At 41.8% G+C, this 22403-nt stretch overlaps 1 protein-coding gene across 1 annotated transcript in view; it reads left to right on the forward strand.

Annotated features, from left to right (window-relative positions):
* The window catches only part of CMIP (c-Maf inducing protein), a 135839-nt gene that overhangs the window by 94720 nt on the left and 18716 nt on the right, over positions 1-22403 (forward strand). The window contains exons 4-10 of the mRNA XM_082005734.1: positions 5192-5353; positions 6507-6548; positions 9410-9472; positions 10750-10830; positions 14157-14260; positions 14848-14952; positions 16185-16538. Coding sequence (XP_081861860.1) covers positions 5192-5353; positions 6507-6548; positions 9410-9472; positions 10750-10830; positions 14157-14260; positions 14848-14952; positions 16185-16538 — 911 coding nt within the window. The remainder of the gene's footprint in view (positions 1-5191; positions 5354-6506; positions 6549-9409; positions 9473-10749; positions 10831-14156; positions 14261-14847; positions 14953-16184; positions 16539-22403) is intronic.

Below are 22403 nucleotides of genomic sequence, written 5' to 3' on the forward strand. Positions count from 1 at the left end.
TGGTAGACACTGGTGGGGAAAAAATAGGTGAATGAATGTACACTGAAAAAGAAGATGTTGTGATGGGGAAGCACAGCAACAGGGTATCAACATTCAACTTGCTTGCTACAGTGCGTGTCGGTGGTGCTTTTACTTCGGGGTGCCATAATCTAGCAATTAGCCTGGAGGCCTGAGAATCAGAAGACCTCAGTTCTGCTCTGGTCCTGACTTGCCCATGTGACCTCAAGGAAATCACCTCAGTTTTCTTGCTCTGTTTCTCCTTCTTGCCTTTAATCATCAAGACTGTCACTTGATAGATTTATTCAGGGCATAGCTTCATGGGCACCAATCTCAGTGCAATAAATAATGGTGATTTCATCAGGGTCATTTTTATAGGAATTGGTAAAAAAATGAAGCATTACTTAGACCTTAACTGAGTGAGAATCAGGAAGTGTCTAGCTTATAACATTTTTCTCCAGTTCTTTGGCCTGTGGCAAGGAGCTTGTGGGCAAGTGAACTTTGACCAAGGCGATTGCATTTAGCGAAGCAACCAAAGCAGAGAAGTTGATGCATTTCAGTATTTAGCACTGGGTAAAATGAAAAATGCAGAAAATGCCTTGACCTGAAAACATGGTAGAGTACAAAAGTATGCTGCTGCTGTTCTGCAGCTATTTTAGAGAGCAGCACATTAGTCTTTCTGTGCAAAACTTTCAGAAGGTCATGAAAAGTTTGATTACTGTAGCATGAACAGTCTGAAGTCCCTGATTTGGAAAAGTTTCTATAATCTTGTCCTGGCCCCAGCCTTTTGCCTGGAATGTAATGTTTTATAGACTTAGTCTTTTTAGGTAAGTTCCTTTTTTTTCTTCATATTGGTAAATGTTGCAGGTAGGAACTTTGTTCAGAAGGCTTTCCAGTGGATCCACCTGGGATTTAAGACCATCTCTGGCTATCAGGGTAACTTCTGTTAGCAACAAATTGCTCTGACATATTTTTCAGAATACCATGGAGTAAGTGGTGCCTGCTTGTATTAAAAACAGTTCTGAGGATGCCATACCATCTTTGTTTTCAAGGTAATGAGTTAATAGACAAAATGCCAGCAGGTGGTGCTCAAGAATACATGGTACAGCTCCTGGGCTTTGTAGGACAAGCCAAGCATGTGTGTTGAACATTGTAAGTAATTCTTCCTGTTTCTTGTTATGCAGCATTTTAACAAAATGTTCTGCTGCAGTGGAGAAAACTGTTCTGGTGTCTGCTCTCCGTTTTTTTATTTTTTAGCTCTGGACATTTGCATCTAGCAAGAGGCACTCCCATTTTACATAAGCGCCGTCAACATTAAACTGTAACACTAGCTTGGCTCAGCCATCCCCGCAATGAGTTGGGGAGGACCTCTGTGCGGGAGGTTGACCTTTTCCCTTTTGCTGGAGCTGCCCTCGTTGCTCAGCAAGAAATAAACAATTGCTGGCACACACAACCCTCAAAGTCAGTGTACGTTCCTGCAGTAGCTCTAGCTTCTCCAGTAAAGAAGTGATTAGTTGCATGCTCTTGCGTGATAAAGGGCTGAAGAGTGGAGAGCTAGAATTTAACAGGCTGCTCTGGATTAGGGTTGGCAATTAATTTTTTTAATGTAATGAAGGTAGTATTTGCTGATGGGAAGACGAGTTCCCAAGAGTACAGAATGTTTCCTGGCCACCAGTAGCAAAGCAGGGATGAAATTTGGTCATCAAGGAGGCTAACTTCATTTTGCCCTTTTTGGATCAGGTGCGCTGGCTGCTTTAAGATGTTCCTAGCACGAAAGGTCTTGCTAGGGCTAAAAAAGGCAGTTGTTCCATGCCTTCCGATTTTGTGCATTACAGTCCATTTTTCTTAGCTATCAACTGCATCATTATTGTCCAAGGAAGTGGTGTATGAGCAAGGGCCACAGGATGAGGCCATTGTGGGATAGGAGAACATATGAAGATATTACTTAAAAAAAGCTGAAAGTTTCCTAGGCTCTCCTGAACCTTCGGTTCACAGCAGTGTTCAGGAGCTTTTGAGCACTGATGGCAAAACCCACTGCTTACAGATTTTTATCACATTTGCTTGCTTAATAGCACTGGAAAAGTAATTTTTCACATGTGGACTTCAATTCCTCCTCCTCTAAAAGAGGATTGAGACTTAGGTCTTTGGGTTTCTGCAAGACTTAATTAATTAGAGTGATTTGAGAATGAAGGATGCCCTGTCAGTGTCACTTATTCCTCATGCTGCTGCTTCTGGGTACTTATTAAATTCAGTGGTTTTGCTTTTAAAGTCAGCATAGCAAGATTTTGGAATGACACTACCCATGTGGTTCTGGCTGGTCAGTAACTAGGAAGGTCAAATTCCAAGTTGGCATATGTTATTTTCACTCACATAAAATTGTTGCAGGAGCTGCTGCTTTTAGTGAAATCCCAGTGAAACTGGATTCTCACCCCAGTATTTTTCTCGTACGTGCTATTACTGATGGATGTTATGTGAGTATTTTCAGCAACTGAAGGCATCTTTTACACCGACATCCAGGGGTAACGAACTCCTTGCACACACGTGTTGCCATGCCTGTTCTCTGATATGGGTCTTTACCAGGCAGCTTTGCTTTTAAGCTCGTGACTGTTTCTCCTTGCTCCAGAGTCAGTGCAGGTAGAGTAGAGCAGATGGCTTGATGTTGGCTAAGTGCTTGCTGATACACAGCAAATTGCTTCTGCAACCGACTGATAGGTTTCAAGCTTTAATTGAGGCTTTCAGCAAGGCGCTCAACAGTGAAAAGCATTCTGCTGAGAAAAACAGCAGCGTAACCATGGGCAAAGGTTCAGGATAGCAGAGTTCAGCCCTCTTGGGGATGGCTCTTCTATTTATTTATTTATTTTCTGCTGCTTTCCCACCATCATTCAAGACTTCTGTAATGTTGCTTGCAGATTACAGCTCAGTATATTGCTGTGGCGCAACACTTTGTGCTGAAAATGTGAAGCAGAGACTGATAAGTTTGGAGTTTCTGCTTGCGGCGGGCTCCGCGTGTCTGCAAAGGTCCCTCGATGTCCCCTGATGCTCCCTTGAGTCACTGCCTGGTCTGAGCAGCAGCTTTTGTAGGTCTCCCTTGCGTAGCAGGGAGTACAGCTCCTGGTGTCTTTTCTGTTACGTACGTCAGCATCATCAGAATTTTAATTTTTAATGGACTTCTCTAAAAGGGAAAGGAAACCTCCCTTGCTCCTCCTTCCCCCCAAGCAAGAGCGGGTCTGACAGCAGAAGAAAGATATTTGTGGTAGGGTTGTCCGAGCAGCGTCCTGTTGGGCAAGAGGATTTCCTTCAGCAGCTGTCCCGTAGGCTGAAGGAGCTGCTCTCCGAAATAACGTTGTAACTCGCCCAAGTAAGGGGCAACCCAGAGCAGGCAGGGATACAATAACCCAGTGGTCTAGCTCTCATGTTGCCCTCAGTCCCGCTTTTTATCCAGTTTTGAATTCTGCTTTGGATTTGATTTTTTCATAGTACAAGATCAACGAATAAATTTCGGCATGGAAAATGTGTCTGTTGAGCTAGCTTTGTTTAGTATCCTTAGTCAGAAAGGAGTTGCTTCAATTTAAAAGCTGGCTAGTTGGCTTTGAAGCTTAGATTTTATTTAGTGCTGGAGTGGGCCTAACAAAAAGACCCTAAAAAAAGGCATTACATGAATAAGAGAAATTAAACTCTATGATTCAAGTTTCCTAAATAGTCCAAGAAATGTGTGATGGTGGTAGAAGTAGTGCTGGTAGCTTAAAAACACTAATGGACCCTCTCTGTCCCAAGGAGCTTAGGAGTATAAAGGCTTTTTCTCAGTTCTGAAATCCCAAACACATTTGATAGTGTCCGCAGCGTGTGTTTTTATGCTCCTTTAGCTTTTCGGTGGCTTAAAATGCACTGAAAGTGTGAACTGCTGCCAGCGTGCTTTTGTTCTTGCATGAATTTAATTAAAAAGATAATTGGATTGCTTTATCAGCCTTTACATGTCAGCCCAGTGCCACCACCTTCTCCCCTCTCTAACAACATTGACAAACCCAAGGCATCTGAAATCTGTATTTTTTTGTATTGTTCTCCTCACTCGTGTTTCGGATAGGGTACAGAGGTGACTGTGTTTTCTATTGAGCATTGGATCTGCTGCCACGGTGGGAAGGAAGCGGCTGACGAGCAGAGAACAAGCCTGTTCAGATGGTTCCCGCAGGGGCCGCCCTGTGCGAGCGGAGAGGGAAATGTCGTGTAGCGGCAGAGCTCCAAAACAAAGCAGACCAACCCTTTGCCATGTCCTCTGCCTTTATACCTGACAATGTATAGCCCAAAATGTGCACCTGCAAGCTGCACGGAATGGGCCGTTTTTCTGCTTTCCTTGGAAATGCTGCCGAGGAACATTAAGATCCATTTTGAGTGCAAAACACTGATGTTTTCATGTAAACAGAGAAGTGCCCAGCCTGTGCCATTTAATGTAGTTGAGGATCTATCCTGACTTCTTGACACCCCTTTGACTGGAGGACCAGATTCGCAGACAGAGAGGACCGGGAGGGCATGCAGAGGCTGGGGCAGATGGGGTTGGGCAGTGAGGGATGCTCTTCCTGAGAGTGGAAATGCTGTTGCATGGAAGACTTGGAGACTTTACAAGTTACTTTCTGTTACAATTGGAGTGTGACAGCATGGCTTTTCAGGATCCTTCAAGACTGAAGAAAGAGCCTGTGGGTCTGCTGGAATTTTTCACTTGATGAAATTGATTTTAATTCGTTCTGAATGTGAACTCAGTAGTTAGCAATGTAGAACAAAGTATATGTAGAATGATGTTTTGATGATCTCTCTCCCCCTTTCTTAATGACTAACTCCCTTTAAAAGGACCCTACAGCTTTGGAATCAGTGCAATAACAGGTATCTGTTACTAGCCTGAGGAATAAGGTGTTTGCAAGAGGAGATGATGGAAAGAAAGATCCTCTGGAGTTTAAAAACTTATTTTAAAATGGAAAAAGGGAGTCACAGTTTTTCATTGCTTCACGGAAGAAATTGGTTTAGACATACGAGGTTTTCTTTTCTGTTTAAATGTTTTGAGTACAGCTTTTCACCAAACAGAAAAGGCAAAACTCGAAATACAAAGCAGCCCACTTGACAGTTGCATGCAGGAAGCACATATCCAGTCTTTTTTTCTCAATGGGTTTATGGTGGGGTCAGTGTGACACTGTCATTTTTCTTGTAGAAAAAGATTTACAAGTACAAGAAGGTGCTCAGTAACCCCAGCCGCTGGGAGGTGGTGTTGAAGGAGATCAGGACGCTGGTGGACATGGCGCTCACGTCTCCGCTTCAGGATGATTCAATTCACCAAGCACCACTGGAGATCGTCTCAAAACTGCTCTCAGAGGTATGACCTCAGTAGTGCTCCTGCAAGACACTGTCAGAGTTAGATGAGAGACAAACAATTAAAAGTTTGTAGGTGGGTTTTATTTTAACTTGTGCTGTCAAAATTCTGCCTTTGAGTCTGCTTGTGACTTCTGCTGACTTGAGTGGAATTTGTACTTGCTGGGGAGAAAGAGAATTTGACCCGTGTTAGGTAGATTTCTAGAAACAAAACAAAACACATTTCTCTTCAGGCTTTTTTTGTTGTTGATTATTTATGGTAAATGTATTATGGGTCTGATTCATGTCTTATTTCAAGTCAGTGGTAAAACTCCCCTTCTATTCCATTGGCTTTGTTTGCATGACTGATAATTCTTGTAGCAATAAGTATATACCAATAAAGTCATTGTGCACCAATTTTATTATTAACAGTTCTGTCAAAGATATTTTCATTCTTCAGAGGTATCTATCCTCCTTTTATAGCTCCTCTTTCAAATAACTACCTTTTCATGGACAGGAAACATAATGCCAAGTGGGTTTTTCATGTGTTAGTTCTGATGTACACACATTTGTGATAAGGAAAAAAGTTCCTAGCTTTTTTTCTTGCAGTAGGCAAAGATTGTAGCAACTCACAACTTTGTAACCTCTGAAAGGATCATGCTGCTGAGAAAGCCAAACTCTTTTTGCATAGGTGGCTTCCAGTAAATTTGTTGGCTTTTACTGGTTCCATGTTTGAAGAAGGGATTTCAGGAAACTGCAGCAGTTCGTTTGCTATGAACAAATGGTATACACCACCACAACAATCCTTTTATTGATTTTCTTAGAAACATACAGCCTGTCTTAAGAAAATAAGAACTGTATCACTAGCTTTAATTTTCTAACTGATCGAGACCTTCTATGGCATCCTGGTGTTTGTATGCTTAGCTTTCATGGCTAGGGTGGCTTGAATCTGAAGGTGCTGAAGGAGAAATGGAAGCTTGCACAACCCCTCATGGAAGATGTCATACCACCTTCTTTAAGAGAATGATTTTGATTTGAGTAGTTTTATTCTGAAAATAAGTAATTGCAGTCTTGAGCCTTTCTGCTTGTGTCTGGTGGTAGCTAAGAGGAATGTATATGCTGATGTGCCAACTCAGAGTACTCTTTGCTCATTCATTTCTTCTATTCAACTCTTTCAGAACAACAACTTAACCACTCAAGACCACGAGAGCATTATTGTGGTGAGTATCTATCTTTCAAAATCTGAGGACAAATCTGTATTGTTTGTTAACACTTCTGTTAATGCTTGCCTCTACCCCAGTGAAGTGGGGCAAATATGAAAGTATTTCCACCAGTGCTGGTGAACTTAGGCAGGATCAAACACATTTGTTCTACTGTTTTTGGGTGTTTTTGTCATTTGTCTTTTCTTGATTCATAGATGAGTAACAATGAAGTTTTCTCATCAGCTTATATGAAAGAGCACAGCATGTTGAGGGTTAATCGTCTCCCAAAATGGCCTCCTTACTAGGCTACATAGTGCAATGTTCCTATCTATATATGTACTTTAAATAGTCAAAAAACATCATTTCCAGATGTGCCCTATAAAACCCTTAGGCTTAGTAGTTTCCTGAGGAGCTAATGCTACCATATACAGAATGTCTCCATTGTTGATGATATGTGAGCAAGTGCTTGTTTTTGTAAGTGTGGATATGAGTATGTGTCACTGCAGTTTAACCCCCTGCTTACTTGATTTATAAAAATATCCTCTTCAACTTTTTTCTTTTCTGTAGGTTGTATTTATTTAGACATAGAAATAAGTGAATCAAATGGCAGCTCTCTTCCTTGTGCAACAAAATACAAAATCTCAACAATTTATCAGAGAGGTAAAACTTGGTTCCCCATCACTGTAATTTCATTTCAGTCACTGGCAATTTCCAGGAGATTTGCCCAGTAATCTAATCTAGAACCTCACCACCACCTGATTGTATCACCTCGCCGTGACTTTTCTGCAAAATGACAAGGTGGCATGTAGCTGCCAGTGGGTGTGAATTGTGTTTAACTGCTCCTTCAGATACCATTTTAGCTGGTATTAATCACTGAGATAATTTTCTGAAGCAGCATTTACTTTTGTTTGAGATCTGCTATAGCTTTTATTTTACTGTAGTGCCAAGGATCATTCTGGCCTCAGTTACAACCGGTTGTTTTGGGGGAAGGATTTTTTAATAAAACATGTAAGGTGGCCATGCTTTGAGCAGGGAAGCTGGACCAGGTGGCCTCCAAAGGTCCTTTCAGTCTACATGATTCATCGGTTCTGGGTGATGGCTTCTTCAGTTCAAGTCCTGCCCATCTGTATGTTGTCCCTGAACCATTAAGGAGATGGCAGTTTCTGGGCATTCAGAGCTCACTGCTGTTACACAGCTAACCTGTGCTATTCTTAGGAAGTATTGCTAATACTGGGTATTTATGTAGTGTCTTAAAAGTACACAGTGGTTTGCCATGCAGATGGAACCAGCTTTCCTTCTCTAGATGGTGTTGGAACAGATCAATATTCAACTGATCCCTTCCCAGTAAAGGAGGGGAAGAACCTGTTGCCGTAACTGGGCAACGTGAGACAGCAAGTTTCTGCTTTTAACCACAGCGCACATAAGGAAAATACAGACTGTTTTCATGCTGTCACTATTCCACATTGACCATACAGGCAGAGCCGTGACCCGCTTGATAGTGTCTGTTGTGGTTATTCCCTACATTCAGTAAGGACTGGGCTGAAACAATAAAGCTCATTTTTCTTAGGCTGACAATCAGCCAGTTACATCTCTGATGCAGTGATCCTGACAGTTACCAGACAGGTATAAACACTTGGTGATTTTGTAATACATGGCTCCTGTGGTTTGGCAGGTCCTATAGCAAACACTCCAAAAGATGGATTCAAGGAAGATCTTTAGCTCAGGTGTTGGATGGGTAGTGAGGATATTCTAGGCTCACTGAATAGTGTTGCGTTCTCCATGAGTCCACTGTTGCTGGACCACCACCAGAGGAAGAGTGAACCGCTGCAGAAGGATGGCACATGATAATGAACAGAAACCTCACAAATGTTTTGTGTAACCAAAACAGATCTCTGCAGATGTGCTTGGGCTTCATTGCTAAAATTCACATTAATCTTGACCTGTTTGTGTGTAAAAGTGGCTATTGTGACAAACAGTCATTGCAAGCAGACTCACCAGGGCTGAAATCCTTAAGGAGATGAGAGGGAGAGCAAAAACCACAGCAGGCTGCCTTAGTAAAACTCCAGATGCCTTGCAGATAAAATATCTGGTGTTCAGCTGCTTAATACAAAATGTCCTAGCTGCTGTGTTTAGAGTCTTACTTTTAAATGGGTACTGGGAATCCCTTTAGCTCAAGACTGGAAAAGCCCGAAGGCACCATCACATAGAGAGAATACATTGTTCTAGTACCATTTTCTAATTTACAAAGGAAGTAACAACAACATAAGTTCATTACACTCTCGGTGGCAGGTATGACCTCTAATGTATTTACCGAGCATAACCACATTGGTTTGCATAGCAACAAAGAAGGAATGGTTGATCTCAACTTTCACAAAGTTAGATGCTTCATTTTGATGAATAGGGTCCTCCACGGTAAGAACAGTGCTATGTTACTTTTAGTGAGTTCTTTCTCACAAAAAGAGCTTGAACTCTTTTATAAAGGATGTGTGTGTGTTGTCTGTGGTGTTTTCCAGTTTTTTTTTATTTTGGGGAGATGTTATAAGGGAAACAGTGAGCCAGATTCATCCTTGCTGTTTTATGTCTTAAAACAATTGGTCTGCTCCTGTTTTCGTTTAAACCATTCTAAAAATTGTACTCCTTTGCTGTGTTTTATGTATTTACACTGATGTGGTTAAAAGCAAAATTTTCCAGAGGATTCATAGCAGAGGTGTGCTTGAGCTTACGTGTAAAATAAACACACAGTCCACCTCTAATTTCTCTGTTGATGCTTTTGTCCTTTTTGAGGAGTGAACTTTTTTCCCCAAGAAAAGTATTTCCCTGCAAAAGGCTTTCTGCAGTTGCAGTCCTCTAATTAAATTTTTCCCTCTCTCTTTTTAAAGGCAATTGCACCTTTGCTGGAAAACAACCATCCTCCTCCTGACCTCTGTGAATTCTTCTGCAAGGTATCAGAACAGCTTTGCTTTCTGAAATCTCGTAATTGTATACGAGTGTAGTTCTTTGAGGGGGTTGTTTTTTTCATGCCCAAATAGATTTCAGTTTTTGGTCAACAACCAATGATACTGGAATAGTTAATGGCACCATTATCCTAAATAGGTCCATATCTTTAGTACATCAGAGTGCGTAGTCCTGATACTCTGTGAGAGTTAAAATCTTCAGACTCCCACACCCCAGTCTTGGTACAAAAGATGTCCTACTGCATGTTCTATTTAGCTAATGCAAAAATCATTGGAGTCACTGTGTTCAAATGAGTTGGTAATGTGATGCACAACTCAGCCCTAATGGTATTATGTTATTGGGTAATGGCAGTGGGAAGATGATAAGGACCTATCCTCTTTCCTGGTAAATCCATGCTTGTGCTGCATTTTGCATCTTTTCCATACACTTCCGAGTACTTTGGATTGCAGAGGTTCTGGATTTGAAAATACTACTTTTCCTCTAGGCCTGTTTGTGTTTCAGTTTCAAGTCTGCTTAAATTTGCTTACTGATGACTGGGTATACATTTATCAAACATTCTGGATGCTGCTTATAATTCTGATCCAGAGTTATTCATTAGCTGCTTGTTCCTACAGAAATTAAGTCAAGTTTCAGAAACTCCTCTGACTGTTGTTGCATTTTTATAAGCCAGTCTTAGGGTCATATGTAGCCTAAGACTCAAGGCACTTTTATTCCTGGGGTTTTTTTGGCCTTTTGTCTCCATCAGAGGTGGGCACCTAATTATCTTTAAATGTGTGGGATGGGCTGTGTATAGTTGCAGGAAGGGAAATAGGTTATGGACTTTTCCTCCTCGGAGATACTCAGAACCGAAATGGACAAGGCTAATGAGAAGGCTAATGTGTCTGAAAAGGTACATCACCGAGAGTGGTCAAGCATTGGAACAGGCTGCCCAGGGAGGTGGTGGAGTCACCATCACTGGAGATGTTCAAAAAACGTGTAGACATGGTACTTTGGGACATGGTTTAGTGGGCATGGTGGTGTTGGGTTGATGGTTGGACTTGATGATCTTAAAGGCCTTTTCCAACCTTAATGATTCTGTGATTCTATTAGATGCCAGCAAATACGTAGGAGAGAGCAGTGTTACGAGTACCCTAATCCCAGGAAAGATTAATTTAACCCTTGGGTTTTGTTAATCTTGGGGTAATCCATGCACGGGGTGTGAAGCCAGAGGAGACCCATCTTCATAATTTCTGCAGCTCACAAAATGACTTCTTGCTCGTTACAGCACTGCCGAGAGCGCCCGCGGTCCATGGTTGTGATAGAAGTGTTCACACCGGTAGTACAGAGGATTCTCAAACACAACATGGTGAGTGCACGTGTTACAGGAACTTGGTCAGTTTGGAGAAGTTTTACTGTGATACCTTTCATAATTAGCAGTTGCTCTATTGCCTGTAATGCACAAAGCAATGTGATAGCTAAATCCAAGCCCCCAGATTTTGAATGCTGCATGTAATTGTGTGTTGCTTTAGAAATGTAGATCTAATAAGCATTCAGTGGGACTTTCAAAAGCATCTAAGCAAAGCCATGATTTGAGGAATGTTTCTTTTGGCAGCAGTGCCAGCATATGCAGCCGCAGCTTGCTCTCCCACCTGGCTCTTGGCTCCTTCTTTACTCCCCGCATGCCATCCTTGTAGTTATAATTGTTTAAAATCAATTAAATAGCAAAATCAGAATAGGGACGTTGTTGATTTTGAGCTGAGGCTCTCAACATTTTTCCTTTAAGACACCCTTAGCTCTCTGGATTTCCATTTTTCATTAGACTCACGTTCAATGAGTTCTTACCTAGATTTTGTGAATTTCCTTATGCTTTTCTGCTACTCGTCTTCATTCTCGTTCCAGGAATCGTGTACTCGTGTCATTTTATGATTGTTCTCTCCCAGACTGCTTTCTCCTCATTGCCGATAAATTCCTTGCTAGTGATTGAAATAAATGCTAGGAGACTGCCCTGCCACCTTCGCTCTCTCCACACCATATACCAGATTCCGCCCCCCCAACTCTGGTGATATTCTTACATGATCCACATTCCTCTCCTAAGAGAGATCTGGGTGTTTACCAGCACTCCATCTTTTGTGGCATATTAAGTTTCCTGCCATGGTTTTTACATTACATAGAGAAATTTTACTTCACAGTGCTGTGGCAGAACAAAAAATAAATAAAATAAAATATTTAAGACAGTTGACTTGGCTGTGACCTCAAGGATGGGTCTCATACCTCTATAAGTACACAATCAACTTCTTTTCACTAACTGATAAAATTTTTAGAGACCATCCGCTGTCCTGCTGTGTACAGCATAAACCCAATTGAAAACAGTTCACATTCCTTACTTTTTACAAGAGTATTATTATTTAACTCCTTGAGTTTACAGAACTAGGTAGAAAGCCCAAGATGGCAAAACGGTCATATTCCTGGCTCTGTGCCTGTACTCTGCAGACATGTAAACATTTTTGAATATTCTGCAATGTTCAATGAAATATTCTGTAAATGTTATTCTTGGATTCCGGACTGATTTTTTTAAAGCATCCAGAGCTCTTGAGGGGTCTCAAATAAAATCTAAATGCATAGTGTAATGCTTGTATTTGGTTAGCTTCAGAGATTTGGGCATATTTACCATACTTAACATTTGCAGATTGAAAATCAACATGTCTGTACCGCAGTGTGTAGTCAGAGAATTTACGGTGTCATATATTAATTGGAGTGGATTTGGTCACTTTACTGCTCTCCAGGGACTTCTGTACTGAATAGTCTTTTAGAGAATGTGTGTAAATAAAGTTATCCTTTAGGGGGACAGCGTTGTTGGCAGTAAACCTTAGGAGGCCCCATGCAATTGAGTGTGCTTAGAGCAGGAGACCTAGCTGCCTGGTCCCACCTTTGCTGCTAATTTGCTCTGTGGTCTTTGATAAGTTCACGGCAGGTGTTGTTCCACAGTTTCCCACCTATAAAATGGGGAAAGAGTGCTTCATTTATCTATCATTTTGAAATCTCGAAAGAATGAGGATAGCTTTTTGTCTTGCTGATACTACCGGTCACGTGCAGGACTGGAGACTATTGTATGCTGAGTTGTTTGGGGAGTGCTCAGCAACCTCTCAGTACCTTTGGATTTCAGCTGTTTGCAGGCTCAGCCCAAATGTTTGAATATAAGCGCTGTTGGTTTTTGGGGGTTTTTTTTGAGCAAACAATATTGATAGTGTGTTATATACCTGGTGTGGTGACAGGGCATCATATTACATTTAGAGAGATATTTTATTTTAGAGCGGTCAGCAATGACATCCTCTTTACGACCTCTTGGGCTTTCATTCTAATGTTAGGACACCTACATGGGTTGAAAAATTTCATAAATAAATTGCAACTGCAAAAGCTATCCTGCAAGGAGTATTCATGAAATTAAATGGCACCAAATCATATATGAAGCACAGACAGTCTCATGCCCTTGAACCAAGTGCATTTGCACCTGCCTGAAGGAGTTGTTAGAAGTTTAGTGATTTTGATTGTAATACCAACTGTGGAATCGCCCACAGTCCCTTTGCTGGGTGAAGTTACCAGGTAGCCATTCAGTACTAGCAAAGAGTGAAGGAGACATTTTGTTCTGCCTGGGCTTGTATTCAAATTTTTTGTAATTTTCTCTAGCTGTAAAGCCTATGAGATGTTAATACAGGTTGTGCTATAGAAGTGCCTGAAACCAAAATAAGTAGCAGAAGGATTCAGTGCTTTGGGAGTGTGTCTTCCCTTTTATAGACCACCAGTTCATTACCACTTGTGGAATTTCTTTAAAATTTCTTTAAAAATTTAAATTTTGCCATTTATTTTTTCAGGATTACTCTTCTTCCATAGCCAGCTGCTTGAGGGATAACTGGGAGAGCTTGTTTGTCCTCAGTGGGCCTTGTTCACCACTCAGAAATTCTGTAGTTCTGTAACACCTGTGTAATAAGGTTACACCTGTGTAAATGTGAAGAAATGTACTGTGGAATAACACTCACCAGACATCAGATTTTACTCCTTTCACATCTAAAAATAGCAGGTGATGTGAAGAGATGCAGGATTTCAGTTAGCGGGTGCCTTTCTGACTGCAGGATTTAAAGAAAGTGACTGGTGAGCTCACCTATCAAATTCACATTGTAGCTGGAGTAAAATCCCTGGAGAAAGAACAGATCTCTGGTTTTATACTTGATCACTTATTGATCGCATATCAAAAAGATTTTCTCTAAAACCAGAATAGGTATGATGTCAAACATGGAAGTAAAAAATTATTTCTGAGTTGCATTTCTAAAAAACTGCAGTTATGAGTGGAAACAACAATGCAAAAAAACCCCTGCATTTCAAACTAAAGGTATAGAGTGAAGTGTACAAAAGAAATGAAGTGCAGGTATGATCCCCCCCCTCCCCGGCCCTTAAACACATCTTTTCTTTCAAGATGAGTATGGGAGAAAGAGGCGGATTGAAAAGCATGTCATTATTAGTGGGAAGAACATTACTTCAGCATGCAGTGGTATGCAGTGATACTGTGCTCTTGAAGCCGTCAGCATAGTAACAAAGTGAATTTGGTTGTGTTTGAGTTGATTTCTTTTGAAAACCCAGTTTCAATGTACATTGCAGGCATGTTTCACCGTCTTCACTGAGTCTCTCCTTTTTGGACAGGATTTTGGGAAGTGCCCTCGGCTGCGGCTGTTTACTCAGGAGTATATTCTGGCTTTGAATGAGCTGAATGCTGGAATGGAGGTGGTGAAGAAGTTTATTCATAGGTTAGTTACATTTAATTTATGGCGTATTTCCAGTCCACATGCTTTGCTGTGTTACTTCTCCCAGTCCTGTTCATCTTGTTACTGGCTATTAAGAATAGCTGGTGCTTTTTGGTACTGGCAAACAGCAAATAAATTAGAAGAGTCCATGAGGACTCTGAGTTCATGAGTCTCAAGAGTCCATAAGTTGCTGAAGTCTCTCTTTTTTTAAAAAAAAAAACCCAATTCTCAGATACGGCTAGGGTTTTCTGCCTAGTTACACACTGGAAGCAAATGGACTTTGCTGTGTGTACATTCTTTTTATATATTTAGACTCAAAGCCTCTACGGAGAGATTCCCATTAACTTTAGACCACATAATGGTCAGTCATGCGTGAGATTTTGGGGGGACTGTAGAGATACCACAAACTGAGGATGCAGCTTAGCGTTGTTCATAAATAGGGCCATTGGGTAGGGGTTTAACTCTCTGTTATGGCCCTTCTGAAGATTCCCCAAGGCTGTCTATCCAGCTTTGGCACCCCATTTTGTCTGACTGTTTTTGCCTACAGAAATCTTCCTCACAATGATGTCATCGTGGTTTTTGTTTTTCAGCATGCATGGTCCAACTGGACAATGCCCTCATCCCCGGGTCCTGCCAAATCTTGTAGCTGTCTGCTTAGCAGCCATTTATTCATGTTACGAGGAATTTATCAACAGGTCAGTATAATTCCCAGCTGACCCCATGTTATTCACTTCTAAACCCACGGCATCTGTAAGCAAGATTGGTGTGAGCATGGGTGTGGATATGTGAGTGTGTCTTCGTTGTCACTCTGCTCATTGCTGGCGTTACATGTGGGAGTTCTGATCAATCACATGCATGTTTTTGTAGATATGTGAATATATTTGTTACACTTTGTGTGCTTGAAGACCTGAAAGATGCTGAATCTTCATTCACCTGTACTCACTGTGGCATGTTTTGAGGCAGGGAGCATGGCAATCTGTTATTGCACACCTTTGTCTCCCATTCTTGCAAGTGGGGGCAGTGCTGGTGATGCAAGGAGCTCAGCAGTTCCCAGTACAGAAGTACTGCAAGCTGAAGTAACTTCCAGGATGAAGCTCAACAGCCAGCTGCGTGCTGATCTTGGCCACTGTTGAGAGTGGCTGACTGCAGCCATAACCAGTCTTTTTAGGCCAGCAGAAGATGAAAGTGCTCCACAAGAATCTCTGGGAATTAAGCACTACCCAGAGCAGTGTCTGTTTTGCTCCCTTACTGGCACATGAAGTGTGTGTTACACCTAACGCAAAGGGAAGGGTGAGATCTTGAAGAAGGGGTTGTGTGTAAATCCCTGTGTATCTACAGCTTTGAACCTGAGCTGGTTTCACAATGCTGTCTCCATTATTGTGGAAAATTTTGATTCCTGACAGCAAAATAGATGCTGCAGTTCTTGACACATGAGCCAGTTTCCAGTAGACACTGAAGGTTCCCCTCTGCTATGTTTCCTGTTTGTTTATGCCTATCTGACTTTCCTCATGGTAGAGCACAGACAGGGGCTGCTTAGTGTCCAACAAAAATTCCAGACACGAGGGCTGCAGACAAATGTCTGGGCATGTACTGTAGCCAGATACATACTTGGGCATGGATTCTGTTACAGCTTTGCACAACTTGGATGGGAAAGTTCACCTTTATACTAAACTGGCATGTCAATTAGAGTAATGAAAAGCTCGCATCTTTGTAGGATAGGGGCTGCAGAGCAGTCCTGTTGGAGTCTTTTAATGTTTTTAATTGATTTCAGTAATCTGATTACACAGGAGAAAGCAATCTGGTGGGCTCGGGTGAAAGGTAGTGGGAAATTGCAAAAGATCTTTGGCTTCTCAGTGTTGTACTCTCTCTCCTGCTCTCTGCTGTTATGTCTGTCTATTGAAATTATTTGTTTATTTTAAAAATTCAGTCGAGACAATTCGCCAAGCCTGAAGGAAATTCGGAATGGCTGCCAGCAGCAGTGTGACCGAAAGCCTAATCTCCCCCTCCGCCTTCTTCACACAAGTCCTGACCTGGTCTCTCAAGAGGCCACCTTGACTGAATCCCGTCTCAAACCAGCTATTGTCACTTCAAATGAGATCCATGTGGAAGTGGAGCGCAACAACACAGCTAATCAGAAGATGACAGCCAATGTTGGCAATGACAGCGAGCCCAACCTGATTGACTGCTTGATGGTCAGTCCTACCTGCAGCACCATGAGCATTGAGCTGAGTGCCCAGGCAGACAGGATCCTTGGCTGTTACGTTGAAATACTCAAGATGCTGTGAGTAACTATTTTAAACAGCTTTTTGAACAATGTCATCTTAACAATGGGGGCTTTTCCCACAGGCCTGTCATCTTCAACATCTGTGGCCAACAAGCACATGGTTATAAATCTAATGCCAGCTCTAGAGTCCAGACTCTGAAAGAGACATCTGGCACTGCCAGTATGGTCTAAAAATAGCATTAGGAGGATGAAAATGGAAAGCTTATTTGTACAGTAAGCCTCAGGCATATTACAGAAGATGGAATGTTGTTGCCAGTAGTTTCTATTTTGTTCTTGCCCACCAAAAAAACCCCAAAAAAAGGGCTTGTCTCCTCCAGGGCTCTCGAGACAGCAAGAAAAGCTAGACAAAGAGTGAGACAGAGCTAGAAAAGACAGGTCTGTGCTAGGCTCAGTGCTTGTGTAGTGCTAGGCAGCGCTGCTCCCCTGGCTTCAGCACAAATTAGATGAGGTCAATGTCTTTCACTTTAGGTGTTCTCCCATGTTCACATGTTTGTAGACGTTTTATGACTTGTTCAGATTTACTTGTATTGGAGTGGAGCCTCTATTTGTCTACCAGTTGCTTTGGTACAGCGGACCTGTATTAGTGAACTAATGCTCAAATAGCCTCTACAAAATGATGGCTCCATGGTTTCCTGGGGGGCAAATCCTCTGAATATCTTCAAGAGGAATATAAAATAAAAAGTTCTATGGGAAAAGTTTGTTTTTCTCCTGGATAAATAAATGAAAAGCAGTAACACAAAAGGTGGGCTGCAGAATGGAAGCTTACAACAGAAGCACAGGAGAACGACCCAAAACAACTTTGTTGACTTTGACAGCCAGCTCTGCTACTGAGTTGCAGTATGTCTTTGGGCAAACTGTTATATTTCTACATTAATTGTTTTTAAACAATGTGAGGCTTAATGAAGTAATAGTTGAGTTTTTTAGAATCCAATACATGGCGGGTGAGATTTGGACTCTGCTGTAAACCGTGAGCATGTGGCTACACTGAAGTCAGATGCAAATCGGGTTGTATGCATTCGAGGAATTAAATGAAATCCAGCTGCTGTGATGGAGGATTTTATGGAAGTTTTGTCCCACATTTTCATTTTTTTCTAAGTACATAGTACCAGTTTTCAACATAATTCTTTCACTCACTGTGGAGCTGGCTTGCAAATACATACATAAGCATGCACTCAGAACTAGAGACAGGACAGGTGAATCCAAGATACTGTTCCCATTAGATCCTTGAGCAGGAAACTGCTGAAGGCTAATTTTATTCTCCTCTGCCCTGGCCTAGCCTCTTCTGCCTAGAAAAAAAGATGCATTAAAAAAGCATAGCATCTGACTTTGCTTCATCTGGTGGCTTCTGAGTCTTCACGCACCCAGGTGCTACATTAAACACATCATGTCTTTATTCCTGTCCCCTTGACTCCAGATGTTTTCCATAAACACTGTCGACTCTCTCAGTCCTGCTGCTGGCTTCGATGCTGGCTTACTAAGCATTGATGGTTTTGGTTTTATCATGCAGCTGACACACTTATGAACAAATTCACGAACGGGCATGTTCTTTCTCACAGTCTCTGCACATTTTAAACATTTGATATGCCAGGTCTCAATTCCCATATAATTTCCTACACAAAGAACTCTTATTTCACTCCATACCTTAAAGTAACATTTTTTGGATGTGTTTGCCATCTCCTTAAAAATCAAGCTCTTCAATAACAACAGTGAAAATGGGAATCTCTTATCGTTACTGCACAGGTTGTAGGTGCAGAACAGCTTTGTGCCCTTTTCCAGCTTGTACAATGGTAATTCTGAAGGGTGAAACCCACAGGAGGTTTATAGTGAAGGGCCAGTGATACTACAAAATTGGTGTAGATCTCCTCAGATTGCCTTGCCAGAGTCCACACCCTGCTTGAGAAATCACAACCTATGAGAATATAGGACAGTTTCTAAGGCAGAGCCATGGCTGGTGTATATTGTAGCTCCACTGATTTGGGTTCCCTCCCGCTTCTGTTCATCCCTTGATTTTTTTCAGATCTGAAAGCATTAACGCAGGAATGAGTTCTGTTCCTGATTCTGCCACTGGCTTACCACAGGAGGTCTTAGATAAGTCGCTTCATTTTGTGCCTCAGTTTGCTTATCCATAAAATATAGGTAAAGATTTTGAATGTTGTTTTGTAAACTCTGAAACCAGTGATGGACAAGCATTGTAGAAGGGCTAGTAGTTATTAACAAAAATGAAAGATAATGCTGTTGTGGTGCTGATTCCTTGCATGCTCAAACTCTTCATCAACAAAGGCTTTCTTATGAACTAAATATTATTACTGTCCTTTGAAAAACCAAGAATATGAAGATAGAGAAAGAAAGAACATGCCAGTAAGAAGAAAACATTAATTATAAAACAACTACTATCCAGGAGCTGAGCTCTCAGTGGGCAGTCACTAAAATAATGTTCTATTAGTAACAGTGGTAAGCCAAACATAAATAAGTTACTTAGCATTGAATTTTATTGTTCTTTTAGGTGTCTGACTCAATATCATCATCAAAACAAGAGAGTCACCAACAATGATACCTTTTTTACATAATTAACTTAGGGCAGCAGGGAGTAATTTATTTAGGCAGATTTTAATTATTGAAAGCCTAGCAAGTAAGAATTCTTAACAGTACCTTCAGCAGAGGACGTTCTATTGTTCACCTAACTCCTACACAATACTTACTTTTTTGCGCAGAAAACCCATATTGATAAAAATGTAACAGCAATTATTTAGTAATCTCTGTAATACCTCACTTTTTGCACAGAAAGCTAAATGTGCAGATTATAAAGTTCATCTGTGTGGCTGTTATCATAGCACCAAGAACGTCTTTGACCCCTTTTCTAATGTAGTTGAGAAACAGAACACAACTGTTGCATACTAAAGGAAAACATAAAATCATGGTTTTAAAGGTGTTGGCAGATGACCCAAAGTCTGGGCAGATTTTAAAGCAGACACAGTCTCTAGTGGAACATGGTATTTTTGTCCTGCACTCAAAAGTGGATCAAGCTTCTGTGTCAGTGTTCTCTAATGCATTTTGGACTCTGACAGTGTTACTGATGCCAGTCAGTGCCTCCTGAATGCTACAAGTCTTAAACTGGTGCGTAGAAAATGCTCCAAATTAATTGAAATCTTTCTGTTCATCATATTAAGTTAGAGACTGTGAGAGCTGCTGAGCGTTGTCCAGCTCCTACTTGCATGTTAATGCTTCCATGCGTTAGAGAATTTCTTGTACAGCCAAACTTGCGCTTGAACAGTACAACTGCGGCTAGAGAAATTTGCAGTAAAAGGGGCCGTGTGTCCTCTTCCTTGGACTGGGTAACTTCAGAGTCTGTGTGTCATCTGAAGGACCTCACTGATTCCTCTGGCAACACTTAAACTGCGCCTGTAGTGAAATCCGGAACAACAATGAGCAAACTAAACTGGCTGCAAGAATAGACACACCTCTTAGGGAGGCTGTGGCTGTGATGATGTTGTATCGTAAGCTGTCACCCTTTGTCTGTGTTATTTTTTGTTTCCGTGGATGTCTGTAGCAGCAAGACTCATTCCAGATGCCCAAACACTGGTACCCCTCTCTGGAGCCTGTGTGACCATGGTAGAGTCGGCTCCTTTGGGCAAACTTGCATTGCTGTTTCCGGATGCTACCATGCCATCTGTGAGCAGCGGAGGCCTTTTTCTGTTCTCAGCAGCCTTTCTAGAGGCAGGACCTTTCTAGGGCCTTTCAATGGTGCTAAATTTTCTTCTTTTGAAAAAACAAACAAGCCCAGCTCAAAAGAAGGCTGAACATGAAAAGACACCTCACTGTTTTGCAGATAGCAGGTTTGTGCCTTATATGAAAGGAGGTCTGATGGGGCTTTTTCTGAGCCTGCCCTGGAGCCCTGAGCTAAATCTTGTGTCATACAATTCGGGGGAGTTGGACCTAGAGCCAAGGAAAGAAGGGATAAGGTACACGTCTAGGGGGCTTGGTCATCTTCTAATTAGCTGATAACAGAGGAGTTACCTAAAAGATTTTTGATCTTGTCAGGCTGCTCAGTCTGGAGAAACAAGTTGCTTCCAAGTAGTTGCTCCTTGTCTCTTTATTATCCTCTAAAAACAGAGGACTCGAGGCTTGCAGTCTCTCAGTGACAAGACCAACAGCTTTCCAAACGCAAACGCGCACTGGAGCTTCCCCTGCCTTCTCTGCATTCCCCTATAGGTCAGTGGCATGCTCTGAATATCCCAAGTGGATTCTCTTATGTCATGTTTATCAGGGTTGCCCTGGGCTGCTAATATGTTTTGGATTGTTTGTGTCGCACATGACATATGGGCAGGTTTTCATTTTGGTGAAAGGTGATCCTGGGGAAGGAAAATGTATTATGTTGGCAGGCCAATAACGACGATGGCCCAAAGGCAAAGTCACTGCAGTTGGGGATTATTTAATTATTACGGTTGGCCAATGGTCTGGCCAGTCCCCTAAAAAAGGTTTCTGGGTAAGTCAAGCTGTGTGCAGTAGCGGGTGACTGCGCTGACAGCCTTCATTCGCTTGGCACCCTGACCTCCAGCCTAGCACCCACTCCCTGGGAACCCATAGATCGGGCTGCAGGATGACTGCTGTGCTACTCACCTACAATTGCAAATCAGGCAAAAATCAGAGCCAGTGATCAGGGAGTCTTTCTTCTCTTCTGCTTTTATAAGGCCAATCCTGGGATTTAGGCTGTGTGGTGAGCGTTCAGCCCAGCACCCTTTGAAGAGCTCCAAAGGGAGTTTGTCACAGGCGCTCTCCCGAGTTCTCCCGGTATCTCTGTGCTCCCTCCTCCTCCTGGCATGGCCTCTTTGTCTGGCTCATTGCGGTGGTTGTTAACTGCAGCCAGAGCTAATCTATCTCTCTTTCTTTCCCTGCTTCAAACACTTCTGTCTTGTGGTAGGGCTTTGAATGGACAGAAAAAAAAAAAAAAAGCAACTGTCTGAAATGAAAGAAGAGTGCAGATATGATGAGCACAGACAGAAGGAAAATGTTTTTGAAAAGGGAATAGGTGGGAGGAGGAGAAACACCGTAGGCTTTAATAAGTAGTTTAGTTTTATTCTTCTGCTATGTTTGTTTCATGTTTCCTAGCTCAGATTGAAGGGATTCCAGGCTGTGTAGATTTTATGTTTGGGTCTCACTCATGTGACTGAATTCTATGTATTTCATAGGAGATGGTTTTCTTTCTTTCTTTTCCTCCTAGGAAAAGAGGCTGTGGTTTATTTTCACTGCCCTCTCACAGACCTGCTCTGCAAATGGATGCCATATGTAACTCCCAGCTTCAAGAAAAGTCGGAGAGTGATACTGTCCAATTCTGTCTGCAGTGTTCTGCAGTGTTTCACTCCGTCTTAGTCTATTACAACGCAGCTTTTTTCTTCTTGCAATTTCCTTTGAAGATGAGCCATGAAAAATTGATTGGTTCACATTATTGCTAATCTCAGCTCTCCAGATTGCTCAAGGAGGAATTTTAGTGGTGTAACACTTAACCTGGGATGTCACGGAAACTAAGCCTCCAAGTGCGTTTCAGCTTTTAAGCTTCTGTTAGGAAAGATTTGTAGGTGCTGTATCTCATGTGATGTGAAACACCTTTAACACCTTTGAATTTCCGAACTCAGCCTTTTGACTTTCGTGTCTCTTCTGCTCAAAAATCTGCAAATCTGCTCTTAAAGTTGTTTGTATCTACAATAAAAATGTGTAATTTTTAGAGTAAAATAAGCTCCTGGTTTACTAAGAATTTCCAAAGGATTTGTATGTTTAAAAAAAGAAAAAAGACTGCTGATTAGACTTGTCAGTTCTTTGAGGACCCGAGCGCCAGCATGAGGTCCATGCATGAGCTCTCCAGGGCCA

Source organism: Phaethon aethereus (assembly GCF_964289735.1).
Source record: "Phaethon aethereus genome assembly, chromosome: 13".
Lineage (NCBI taxonomy): Eukaryota > Metazoa > Chordata > Aves > Phaethontiformes > Phaethontidae > Phaethon > Phaethon aethereus.